At 36.1% G+C, this 13,672-nt stretch overlaps 1 protein-coding gene across 1 annotated transcript in view; it reads right to left on the bottom strand.

Annotated features, from left to right (window-relative positions):
- The window catches only part of LOC122140729 (potassium voltage-gated channel subfamily H member 8-like), a 34,150-nt gene extending 33,380 nt beyond the window's left edge, over positions 1–770 (bottom strand). Inside the window, exon 1 of the mRNA XM_042745464.1 lies at positions 539–770. Coding sequence (XP_042601398.1) covers positions 539–668 — 130 coding nt within the window. The 5' untranslated portion in view covers positions 669–770. The remainder of the gene's footprint in view (positions 1–538) is intronic.
- Positions 771–13,672: the final 12,902 nt, after the last annotated feature.

The following is a 13,672-nucleotide window of genomic DNA, read 5'->3' as shown; positions in this document are numbered from 1 at the left end:
TTTTGACTCATCTCAACTCTCAAAATTGACCATTTCAGAGAAAAATAAAGTGTGGAAGGGAGTGAGATATACCATATTAAGGAAAATTAATCTTAAAATTTGCATTTAAAGGGTTGACAGTGTGGTGTATGACATCCGTTTCAATGTCATCGTAAATTCCACAAATAAACTTGCACACCTGCTGGACTTTAGTTTGTAATCCGACTTTAGAGTCTCTCTAGTGCTTTTGGCTAACCAACTCTAATAAAACCATCTGCTTCTAACAATGGCTAGAGATTTCATTTTGTTAAGGTGTGCTGTAATATCTCCATGTGCTATTACTAGTGATGGATCACACAACTTTCCATGTATTTTTACTGGTCTCCTTTTAATGGTGGAACTACTGCTAATAGTTTTAGAGGAATGGCAAAATTCCAAAGACCAATGCAAATGAAACTCAACCTGACACATCTAGCATTTGTCAAAATGCATTACATGTGTGTTTTTACATGTACAACAAGCTTTGCAGCAACATCACCAAGGAATTTTTTCTTCTCACCATTCTTTTTGTAGAACATTATCTCCTCCTTGAGCTCGCTACGTTCCTCAAGTGCAGAATCCACGTGAAGAATGATGTGCTCGCTGGTCTCCGGGCCATACAGAAACTTGCATGCGCAGCTCTGCTGCATGACCTCAGTTCGGGCAAATCCAGTAAGCTCACAGAATCCATCCGAGCAGTACACAATCGGGAAGCCTTTGGACACTTGTGCATTGGCCAGGATGAAGTTGCTGTCTGTTAGAAACACAACATTAAGCAAAAATTTTAGCTTACTAATGTTTATTGTTACTGGTTATTCCTTATTAAATTTTAATCACATGCTCCCATTGGATTTTAGTTTGCTGTTTTACTACAGGCCATGTTGGCATACATTTCTTTTTACAGCAGAGAGACAAATCAGGTGCAAAGATGCCCTGTTATGTACACTAAACCACAGTTGTCTGTTATATGTTCACTCTTTTACAGTACCTTTAAATCTCTTGAAACAAAACTTGTGAACAGCTGAAGCTGATGCAGCTCGGTTGAAGCATCAGAGCATAAACAACTGAACGCTTGAAACTGATGCTGAATATACAAGAATGCTGTAATGGTTCCATCCATAAATTTCCATACCCAAAAAAAGTACTTTGTAGACTACAAATAATCTAAAACACAGCAGCACAAGCATTTTTATGTTGAATATACAGTTCATCAATTCATATCTGTGTGTGTATGTAAAATCAGAAATCCAATACATTAACTTAGGTCTCAAAGCATTATTATCAATGTTGAAAACAGTTGTTTTGCTTTTCTTTTACCTAATTTAATTGGTTAATTCAGTTATGTTTTATGACTTCACTGGATCATATGTCTCTAAAGCATTATACAGTAAGTCACATGACCTTGAATGACATGTCTTAGACAGAAAGCTTTAGCTGCTCGTCATATGAAAGGCTTTGTTTTGATTTCATTACATAACCAATTTCCTGCCTGGATAATTTTTTGGTATTCTGACTTGTTTTATTGTTTTACCCTGTCATTGTGTCAAAACAGATTAATAGCATCCATGCATTATAAATGAATACAACAACTCTGCCTTGTAAACGTTTCTCGAATGACAGCCTTCGCAAGCCTCATCCCTGAATCCCCAGACTAACATGCACAAGCGTTATTAAACACTGGCATTTATGAGAAGCGTTCACGTGGTGAGGAGATGAACAACTTTACTGAGACTTGTTCTGCTCGCATAAGCAAAAGTAAAGTTAGGCTCTCATTTATAACATTGTACGTGTTGGGGGGTCAGACCAAGAGATATATGAGAAGAGGGACGATGAGAGAGAAATAATAGCAAAAAAAGAAAATCTAAATGGTAGGGAAAAGAATGCTGCCAAGAGAGACAGAAAGAGAAAAGGTGAAAGAATACAGAGAAGTAAAGAAAGAGAGTAACAATTGATAAATGCTGTTTGGCTGACAAGCACCAGTTAGACAGCAGAATGAACTGTGAAACGTTCTTTATCGGTACCAAACAGTCACTGACCAAAAATTGTAATAATCAAGCACTAAATTAATGGGATTTTCTTAAAGGGCACATTCCCTTTAAAGACATTTACTCCAAACAAAAATGAGAATTCTGTCATCATAACTCACCCACATGTTGTTCCAAATCTGTATGAATTTTCTTTCTTCTGTGGAGCACAAAAGAAGATATTTTGAATAATGTTTTGGTTCCCTTTGTATGGACAAAAAATACAAGTCAATGGGAACTAAAAATGTTTGGTTATCATTATTCTTAAAAATATCTTTATTTGTGTTTAGCACAATACAGAAAGTCATACAGATTCGGAATGATGTGGGTGAGTTAACGATCTTTGATCTCTAATAATCTTTCATTTTTGGGTGAATCCCTTTATGAGTGCATGTCAGGGAGTTGCTGTGCACATAACAATAGCAAAGACACACAAACTCTCCAGTAATCATTCAATATATTAATTAGACATAATTCTCTAAGATCTACAGAGTCCCAGAGATTCCTCCTCTACTATTACGAACACTAAATTAAAGCAATATGTTTTTTCTATAACAGATTTCAGTTTTTGCATGCTGAATTATTAGTAGTCCAAATTCATAATATTGTCCATTTAATTATAATATTTGCAATAAAATGAAAATAATTATATTCTTATCAATATTTTTAATAACAGAATTTCAATAACAGAATAAAACTGTAGATTTTTTTTTTTTAATTGAAAAACCAACAATGTCAAAAAGTGATTTTAAAAAAAGAACCTTCCCCAGTTTAATTTTAGCAAATACATTATAACCAGATATATTTTATAACATCTCTCACTGAATGTCTTTGTGAAGAATTGTGACTATTACCAGATTTAAAAGGGGAAATTGTCAGGTTCTTTATTAAAACACTGTAACTCTTATGATCTGTTTCATGGGTTCGGCTTCTAGGGTTTGTGAAAAACATTCACACACAACCTAGGCAGATAATGTAACTCTTATTCAGTCTAATTCATAAGAGTGTGCATAAAACAGTGTTATTTTAGTATTAGTGAGCTACCATTATAGTTTTATTACAATATTGAATTCATTTTTCAATTTTCTTTAAAAAAAATTTTTTGTCAAAATGTCTCTAGTTATTTTAGTACATGAAGTTACACTGAAAATGAGAAATGTTACCTTGGCAACTAGCTCAATTTTATTTTATTTTTTTGTTCAGTTAATATTTATATTATTTAAGGCAACAAAAATGTTTGTTTTGTTTTTTTCTCTGATTTTAATTTTAGTTAACTATAATAACCCTGGCTCAAAACTATCCTGCATAGCCTATTATGTGTACGCCCATCTGATGTGGCTTTGATTAAGCACTGTGACAGAATCAACAGAGCAAAAACATACAAAAATAATGACTGAAAACAGTTGCTATGAATATTTTCACAATGACTGACATTGAAGCATGCCAAAGTGGCCCTAGCCATACTGGTCATACAGTCTAAAGACGACAGCACCTCCCAGAAGAGAAATCTCTCTCTCTTACTGTCCATCTATTCACTCCCAGGTCATAACCTTTTGGCCAGCAATACGACAACAGCTGAAAATACCTACTTATTCATTCAAAACTGGGGCTGAGTGTTTGTCTATATCTAAGCATATTTGTGTTTTATCTAAATATATGCATACAGTGTATATGTTTGCTGTGTGCAAAATGCATCCATATCCTCAGACATGTTTTCATGTGTGCACTGTCACAGACAGTGTGTACAAGCAAAAAAATAAAAAATAAATAAAATATCCTCTCTCATTTCCATACCAGACCTCATGTGGTTTACTCTGTCAGTTTATGTTTAATTGGACAGATTGATTCCAGACTGTGTGTGTGTGTGTGTGTGTGTGTGTGTGTGTGTGTGTGTGTGTGTGTGTGTGTGTGTGTGTGTGTGTGTGTGTGTGTGTGTGTGTGTGTGTGTGTTTATCCAAAAAACTGCATATCTACTCTGAAAAACATGTAGAAAGATGGAGGGGGTGAGGCAGGAGAGAGAGGGGGAATGTCCACATTTCTCGTCTGCCCCAGATTGTTGTATAAAACACACACACACTTCCTCCCTCTGTCCCCCTCTTGTGAGTCTATGTCCCAATCAGGAACACCTGAGAGCTATTTAAAGAGGCAGTATGATTAGTGAGGGGAGGAAGAACGCAAGGAAAAGAGAAATGGAGAGAACAACTGGTTGAGATAGAGGGAGAGATGTTCGAGGCAGGGAATGGCAGGACAGATGCTGGAACCTTCTATTGCAATGCATTCTTGCATTTGAAGCCTCTTTTTGCATTAAATAGAGACTCAAGGTGGGCAGAGTATTGCACTGGATATGAGCTTTACATGAATGACAAATACTCTAGTCTATGAGAAACACGATCTGAACACTGTTACTATACTGTAATACTTTTATTCTTCCTGCAGTAAATAGTATGTTTTTTCAGCATGCAATTCTACTATGTCTCAATGTGCAGTATTACACCACATGAAATACTGTACCCTACGATGCAATGTGCTAAATCTGACCTTTCGTGGACTCAGTACTTTTTTTGAAATAATCTTTAACATCAATAGTTGAAGCTGTAATTTCTGCATCACTACTGGCACAAAACAGAATAGCAAAAATGATGACTTAAAGGGACATTCCACCCTAAAAATGGAAATTATGTCATTATTTACTCAACCTCACATCATTCCTAACCTGTACTGTATGTCTGTCGTCAAACACTATGTCAATAAGTACACAAATAAAGAAGATTTCAATGGGTTTTGTCTGTACAATGAAAGTTGATTTAAATTAGACATTTCAAAGTAGAATAACTGGCTGTAACATTGTTTTTAAGAGACCGTGTGTAATTTTGGTAATTGTGTGCTTTAGTACAGTCAAAATATCACTTATAGTACTTCAATTTAAAAGAAAATAAGTAAAAAATTACCATTTTCATTTTCCAAAGTCATAACTAAACATATCTCTCTGAATTGCATGGGATGACAACTATGCATTGTTTTCACTGCATACCACATAATGCTTCACATACTATTTGTAAAAAACAACAGACAGCAAGCGTACAGTATACTGTGCACAGTACACAACAAGCTGTACAGTAGTATTCTAAGTGTATGACACATCCTTCAAACTCTTAAGATACACAGAGCTTATGATTAAGTATGTTTTTAGCTCAGCCTTGATTTTGCTGGCTTAAGATCTTGACCGTCTTTTTGTTATGGATTCTATTTCCTTGAAAGAATGCATTGTATAATGCATCATGTATAACATCTTGCACTGACATCTGAGGACAGGTTTGAGCACAAATAAAGGAAAAATCATTTAACTTCTTAACTGATATGAACTAAGTATGTTTTTATGTATAATAGACTCCTGAATCTCAGTAAAAATCTACCATTTTAAAAACTCTAGGCTAATGAGCTCTGCTGGCATGATGGAGCTGACAAGAAACTAAGCGCACTAATTTAAAACCATCTGCATATGGTGCTAAAATCCTTTCAGCATTAAGCGAAGCAGCAATAGGAAGAGTCTGAAATGGCTCCATCGCATCTAATCATTTCAACCTTTTTATTTCACTAATCTGTTGTGGTTACATAATCTTTTGTCACAGTCTCAGCAGGGTCCTTCAAATTTAGTTTCAATTCATGCCTCGTGCCAGAGCACACAAAAGTATTCTCTGAATGTTAATAAGACAAAGGAAGATGGCATGGTCTGAAGTCTAGACTCCATTCTCGGAGACTCTGGAACAGTAAGCGAGATTTCTATCTGTATTCTGGTCTGATCCATGTAGACAACCCTGCTGAAATTGCAGAGTGCATCCTCACGGTGTCCTGTTTCCACCATCCAATAATGTCAACCTGTAATACACAAAGGTAAAAGACCATGTTCTGCTGCTTCATTTTCCTGCATGCTTTCTTTAGCCCGTCCATCTTTTTTTGTTTTCCCTCTTAGGATTCCACTCCCTTTCTCTCTTCCCTGATGATGACTGATGAGCTCAGTTTCAGCTCTGTGTGAAGTTCAGTGAACAACAGAAGAACAGCACACTGACATCTCTATCCCAAGTTCAAACAACAGACACTCATTGTTCTCCCGGTCTACAGCCTCAATTTTACTGTCTTTTAGACCTGTTCCAAATTGAAAGAGGTGCAGCAGACATGCCAGTTTCCTTATTTTGTGCCTGATATGTGTTGAGTTCGCTGGCAGTGATTATGCATTACATGCAAGAGTGCACCGCTTTAAATATCTCCATTACCTGACTTGGGTGTCTAACCCTGCGCTTCGTAATTTTACCAACGGAAGCATCTACTTGAAATGTTCTTTTAAAAGGACTCATCCTAAATTACTCTAAATTACTCTTTCACAGTTAAACCACACTCTATTCCTTTTCTTTGGGTACACACAACTGCAAACACACGCAACTGGCACACACACACGGCTTTACTGTAATTACCCACCATATGCTGTCCTGACAGGTACCTGCGTGAAAAGAGTATTTTGAAGTCTTTCGTCTTGATGGAACATTAACGCATAACAGCAAGCACACACATTAGGATGCTGCAGAGGGGAGTTTAATACATGTATAGCTTCTCTTGACAATAACAAGTCAGCAGGCTTTCTTATGTAACATGGATGTTGCACAAGATTATGAAGCAAAAGGTGTAATTAGTGGTGCTCGCTAAGGAAAGCATCACTTTTCTTTTCATCATACGTAAGGTTAGCGATTTTTCAAAACTATGAAACCAATTATTAAAGGGATAGTTTAATCAAAAAAAGAAGAAAATTCTGTCATCATTTATTCACCCTCATGTCATCACAAACATGCATGACTTTCTTTGTTTTGAGCAACAAAAGAAGTTGTTTGCCCATACAATGAAAGGTAAAGGAATAGTTCACCCTCAGGCCATTCAAGATGTAGACGAGTTGGTCTTCATCTAAACAGATTTGGAAAAATTTAGCATTACATAATCACTTGCTCACCAGTGGGCACTCTGCAGTGAATGGGTGCCGTCAGAATCCAAACGGCTGATAAAAACATCAATCCACATGACTCTAGTCAATCATGTGAAGTGAAAAGCTGTGTGTTTATAAGAAACAAATCCATCATGGCATTTTAACTTTGATCTGTCATTCTGGCCAAAATATCCATAATCCATAATTACGCTTCCTCCAGTGAACACGTCCATCCCCTGTTGTTCTTGCAGATTAAAATCACCCGACATATTTGTTTATAATTGTTTTTGCTTGTAAACAGTGCTTTATCTGTGTATATGTCTTTCCTGATTCAAACTTCATGACTTTTTTATTAGAGAAAGCAGCTTTAGGGATTATGAATTCATATTTTAGTTGGAAGCAATGGTTTGAAGTTAAAACATATTAAAGATGAATTTATTACAAACATTTAGCTTTTTACTTCACAGGACCTGATGGACTGGAGTGTTGTGGACTCCTTGCCAGAATGAGAGCCCAAACAGCTGATAAAAAAAACATCACAATAATCCATATTTTCATGTTTTATCAGCTGTTTGGACTCTAATTCCAACGGCACCCATTTACTTCAGAGAATCCATTGCTGAGCAAGTGATGTAATGCTAAATTTCTCCAAATCTGTTCCGATGAATAAACAAACCCATTGACATTCTGAACACCATGAGGGTAAGAAAATTTACAGCTAATTTTGGGTGAACTATTGCTTTAATGGGGTGTCATGTTGTTTTGGACCACAGTGTCTGTGATTGGATTGGTAAAAACTATTGAAACAGTTTTTAAAATATCTGCAAAATACTTCAGATTGTTTAAGAAAGGTCTAACTTATAATTGTCAACAGGCATGTGATACAAATGGCAAAAAATTCTTTAGACTCAAAAAAAGCCAAGAAACCCATTTCTAGAGACAAGAGTTACACAGAGACCATGTAGCAACCACCTGAATATCTTGAAAACCCCTGAAAACTTTGGCATTGTGGTGGCTAGTTTTGTATGGACTAGCATAACATTTTCCTCACAAATGATTTGGCTTTGTACAGCACATACAAAATCAAAACTGGCAACAGCATTTCTGATCTAACTTGGGTGTGTGCTCTTTTATTTTGTATCTGTAATGTAATGAACATAACATCCATCCACCATTAAAAAACTAAATTCAACCTCTTTGTTAACGCTCTCCACATGTATCATTTTTGGAGAGCCACCGTGGATGCCTAATGGGATGTACTCTATTATCGCCCCCTGTGTCATTGTTGACACTTTCCTTCCAATATGACAGGCGCTATTTCCAACCATTCCTGTGCTATTCTTAGCCATGTTACCTGCGGCAGCCCAAGGTGTGACAGCCGTACAGGTAATCTCCCTTGAAGGACAAACCATAGTCACATGGGTACACGCCATCACGGTTTGGTAATATATGGACCCAGCAGCCCAGAGGACACCATGTCCCTTGAGAAGGATTCCTGTGGTTGGGAGCTCTAGCACTAAAATAAAACACAGTCTCGGTTCTCATTTCTCAAACCTTAGACCTAGATGGGGGGAAACAGTTACCTAAATGTAGAATGTGATAAGGCATGATGGTACAAGTTCTTTCTGTTAGGACACCAAAACAGTTTGGAACAAAGCGATAAAAGCTGACAGACTTTGCTCAGAGAAATCAGTAAACTTTTATCGCACAAAAGAAATCCAGACAGACTCATTTTTACAACTGCACAATATGCCTTGAGATGAAATACCGCCTGACTGTTTTGTGGTCGACCAATTATATTTGATCGATGCTGGTCATTACCTGGGGCCACGCAAGGGATTTCATCCGGACATTAAGCGCGTCTTTTTTCTTGCATGATCTGGGCTATTGGTCTGAACTTTAATTAAACAGCCCTCTGATTGTTACTGTTATCTCTACCAACACTGCTTGAGCACTATATGGAAAATAAACATTAGGACAGCCAAATTATGGACCACCATCTAAACCAGTGGATCTGCACGTTTTGGAGGATTCAATTCATCAGACTGTTAGTAGGGCAGCTCCAAGACCTGAAATGGGTGTGTCAAATAAGGGAGACATCCATAATGTGCAGTTATGTGAGACTGAGAACCACTGATCTAAGCATCAAAGCAGCCTAAGTGCTCTGACAATCTAACTGAGGGGTTGCCCTTGTGCGCTGTCCATGGTGCTGACAAAGCAGACGCTCAGTTTGAAGGCAATATTGTAATTCCAATGCAAAACTCAAGAAAAAACACTTGTGGAAAGGCATGAATATTCAGAAAATTCAGAATAAAGATGCTGGTCATTACCTGGGGCCACGCAAGGGATTTCATCCGGACGTTATATATATATATATATATATATATATATATATATATATATATATATATATATATACACAGTACAGTGCAAAAGTCCTAGGCCATTAGTATTTTCACCAACAAAAAGAAATTGTTTTAAGCCAGTTATTTCTATATGTTGCTTTAGTGTGTCAGTAGGAAATAACAGTTCATATTTCCAAACATTCCTTTTGCCATGAATTGTAATAATCCAGTGAGATTTTTGTATACACAAGGAGTCTGACAACAACCAGTGTTCCACCCAGAGATCTGATCTCATCATCATTCAGTCTGTCTGGGATTTCAATAAGAAATAGTAAAAACTGAGACAGACTAAATCCATAGGAACTGTGGCAACGTCTCAAAGATGCTACAAGAAACCCACCTACAAAGCTACAGTACTGTGAAAAGTTTTAGGCACTTGTGTAAAAATGCTGTAAAGTGAGGGGGCTTTCAAAAATAATGTCATAAATAGATTTATCAATTAACTAAATCAAATCAACATTTGGTGTGACCACACTTTGCATTTAAAACAGCTTTTGTCCTAGGTGCACTTGTGCATAGTTTTTCAGGTAGCTTTACAGGAAGGTTTCTTGTAGCATCATGGAGATATTGCCACAGTTCCTCTGGATTTAGTCTGTCTCAGTTTTTCCTGTTTCTTCATGTAATCCCAGACAGACTAGATGATGATGAGATCAGATCTCTGGGTCGAGCACTGGTTGTTGTCAGACTCCTTGTGTATACAAAAATTTCACTATATTATTACAATTAATGACCAAAGGAATGTTTGGAAAAGTAAACTTATTTCCTACTGACACACTAAAGCAAAATATAGAAATAAATGGCTTAAAACCATTGATTTTTTTATTTTGATTTTTATTTTATTTTTTTGGGAGAAAATACTAATGGCCTTAGATTTTTGCACAGTAATGTATATATATATATATATATATATATATTTAGAGGCCAGGATGAGTTTGTTCCTCTGCTTAGGACTACATATACTTTGCACACCATAAAAAGCACATTTCTCACAGAAAACTGAAAAAATACGAAAGTATGCACACAACACTGAACTTTTAAAACCATGTAAAGATAAAACAAACAGAGAAGCTTTTAAAGTGTTATTTAGCACTAGTTATAAGTTTTAAGTTATAATTGTTTTTATTCCTATTTATCTCGAGTTTTTTCATGATTTATTTGCATTTACTCATTTTGTATTATTCACATTTGAGAAGCTAATTTCACTATTACATGCTCATTTCTAACGTTAATATTATTTAACAAATCATGCTTTTAATGTGTTGTCATAGTATATACTGTCAATTTCACAGTGCACTTGCTGTGACAAACATTTGTATACTCAAACGACCAAACAAATTACTTTCTGTCCTGTTTAAGGAAAAATAGTCTCATTAGAAACACCAAATTAGTTTTTGTACACAAATAGGGTAAAATGCCATCGCGGTAACTCACGTGTGCCGTCGTAAAGAGTCGTTGTTGTATCCAAAAATGTGTTCTGTGGCGCGAGCAATCCCTTCATAACAGGCATTTTCCCGCCCTGATATCGAATTCCCCATCAAAGTGACGCGGCGTTGTCAGAGACAAAGGTAGAGACAGTTTGAAGCACTCCGGTGAAACTCAGCTTTCAGCGGACTGAGGCACGGAGAATCCCGTTCCCTCACCAGCGCGCGAGCAGGCTGGATGGGGATGCGCGCGCCCGTGTCACTGGGAGTGACGCCCGCAGGTGCGCGTCAGGTAAATGGCGCGCGAGCAGTCTACACAAGTGGCGCGCTAGTTTGGAGGTAAACCTAAAGATAACAATATTCTATGCTCTTCAGGAATATAATAGTCTATATAAGCTATTATTTTGTAAGGGAATAAAGAAATGAAAAAAAAAAGTTACACATTCTGTAACCAGTAGGTGCAATTCTGATGGCTTGTACATCTGACAATGGGAGATAAAGTTAAAGTGTCACAACTGATAATGGGAGATAAAGTTAAAGTGTCACAACTGATATATATATATATATATCAGTTGTGACACTTTAACTTTATCTCCCATTGTCAGATGTTAATGAACTGCTTAGTTTAATGTTCAAAGCTGTGGAGGCAAAACATACCTACAAAGCAATGCAATACAGTGATAATTTAGAGATGAATCAACATATAAACAATAATCATTCCTCCAAAGCATGATGAATCATATTTGATACTCAAATTTTAACATGATTATTCATACATAGGTTTTGTTTTTGTTGCTTCAGCCCATACATGTTCATTATATGTGACCCTGGACCACAAAACAAGTCATAAGGGTCAGGTTTTTTTTAATTGATATTTATACATCAGTTTTACATTGATTTGTGGTTTGTTAGGACAATATTAGGCCGAAATACAACTATTTGAATATCTGGAATCTGAGGGTGCAAAGAAATCAAAATGTTGAGAAAATCGCCTTTAAAATTGTCCAAATTATGTCTTAAGCAATGCATATTACTAAGTTTTATACGGTAGGAAATTTACACAAAATATCTGCAGAGAACATGATCTTTACTTAATATTCTAATGATTTTTGGCATAAAAGAAAAATCGATCATTTTGACCCATACAATGTATTGTTGGCTATTGCTACAAATATACCCGTGGTACTTATGACTGGTGTTGTGGTCCAGGGTCACATATTACTAACTAGGCCTTAGAAATATGCATATCAATTATGGTACAGTAGGCTTTATAGGTTTAAAGTTAGACGGTAACTTACCCGCTTTTGTGCATTGTTATCATCATGGTAATTAATCATTCTCACAGTACGGCCTAGTTCAGTCAGTGTTGAGCACCATGTAGTGTGTCCGTTTCACCTGTTTTCACTCAACTGGTTGCATACAGAGAAAGCATTTAACGTCTAAGCAGGTCCTGGAAGCCCCCTAAAACTGGATATCTGACACATCCTGCATCCAAATATGCATATTTACCTACTATTTATTTACTATGCAAAAACCAGTACATCAAACAAGCAGAAGATCCAAATTCCCTGTTGTAAGTTGAATCAAAAGGTAATGGTATGGCTGCTGTAATACGTCTGAGAATGTTATAACCTAATACAAACCTGCATGAGTTCAATCAGTTGTGTTTGATTAGAGAAACATCCAAAATGTGTAGGTGGGAGGCCTCCAGGAATAGATTTGGGAAACACTGTAGGGCTGCTAATGTATTTTGAGAACAGTGTTATTAGTTCAAAAGAAGTTATCAATGTGGAGCTTATTTGAACAAAGGAGTGGGATTTTTTCTTTGCAATTTCCATCGGTGCTGCCCTTATCAATTATACTTGGATAATATTAAATGGTGGTTTACTGTTAATTGAATAGTACTAAAATCAAAACAGCAGGACAAAAAGTAGACCAAAGAGAAATGAGATGATGTCCGCATACATGGCAAGAGTCAAAAGTACTAAAGACAACGATTTTTTTGTAAAACATATTGCACGCAGCAGACTATGTCGCCCTCTGCTGTTTATACTGTCACAATACCACACTTTTACATTCTACAACCACAATACAAATTGCCACAAAGTGCTGTAGCAGTGTTAAAAACATGATTCAAATAAGTAGCAATTTGTTGTACAGTAATATTACATAATGGAGCATTAATTAACAATTTTCTTATATTATTATGGTAATATTCTCATCATTACTGCTGTTGTTGCTGTGGGGTAATCGTTTAGATATGATTAGTCACTGGAGAGCTGACTTGACAAATTGACATAAATAATATAATCCAATCATGTGTCTGTCTCTGTTTCTTGTGGACTGATGTATGCTTATCACAGTAATGAAAACTGTAATCATTCTGCTGCAGAATGCTTTTATATGATGAAAATAATGTTTTGTATTATAATCATATGTACTGAAAGTGTTTCATTTGGTTGTAAATAAATATGCAAGCTCATGAAAATAAAGACACAAATGAAGCTCTATTCATTATGATTAAGCTTACGGAAAAGAATAATTGCAACATACAGTGGCTGTCGTGTACAGGTGCAAACAAGTGTTAATCACAGAGATCACTTGATGAGGCTGATTAACAGGTTGTTTTTTTTTTTTTTTTTTTGTCAACTGAAACAATCATTGTATTGCCTCCCACCAGTACTCACAGCATTTATACACACATTGGCAAGCCTCTATTACGTTTTTAAATTAAAATTTTTACTATAAAAGATTATAGAGAAATGTTAAGTACACCCCAAGAAAAATACCAGATTTGTTTTGTTTTTAAAAGAAGACACTTATGCTCACCAAGGT

Source organism: Cyprinus carpio, chromosome B19 (assembly GCF_018340385.1).
Source record: "Cyprinus carpio isolate SPL01 chromosome B19, ASM1834038v1, whole genome shotgun sequence".
Lineage (NCBI taxonomy): Eukaryota > Metazoa > Chordata > Actinopteri > Cypriniformes > Cyprinidae > Cyprinus > Cyprinus carpio.
The sequence above is the reverse complement of the archived record's forward strand: the minus strand, read 5'-3'. Positions and strand labels throughout refer to the sequence as shown.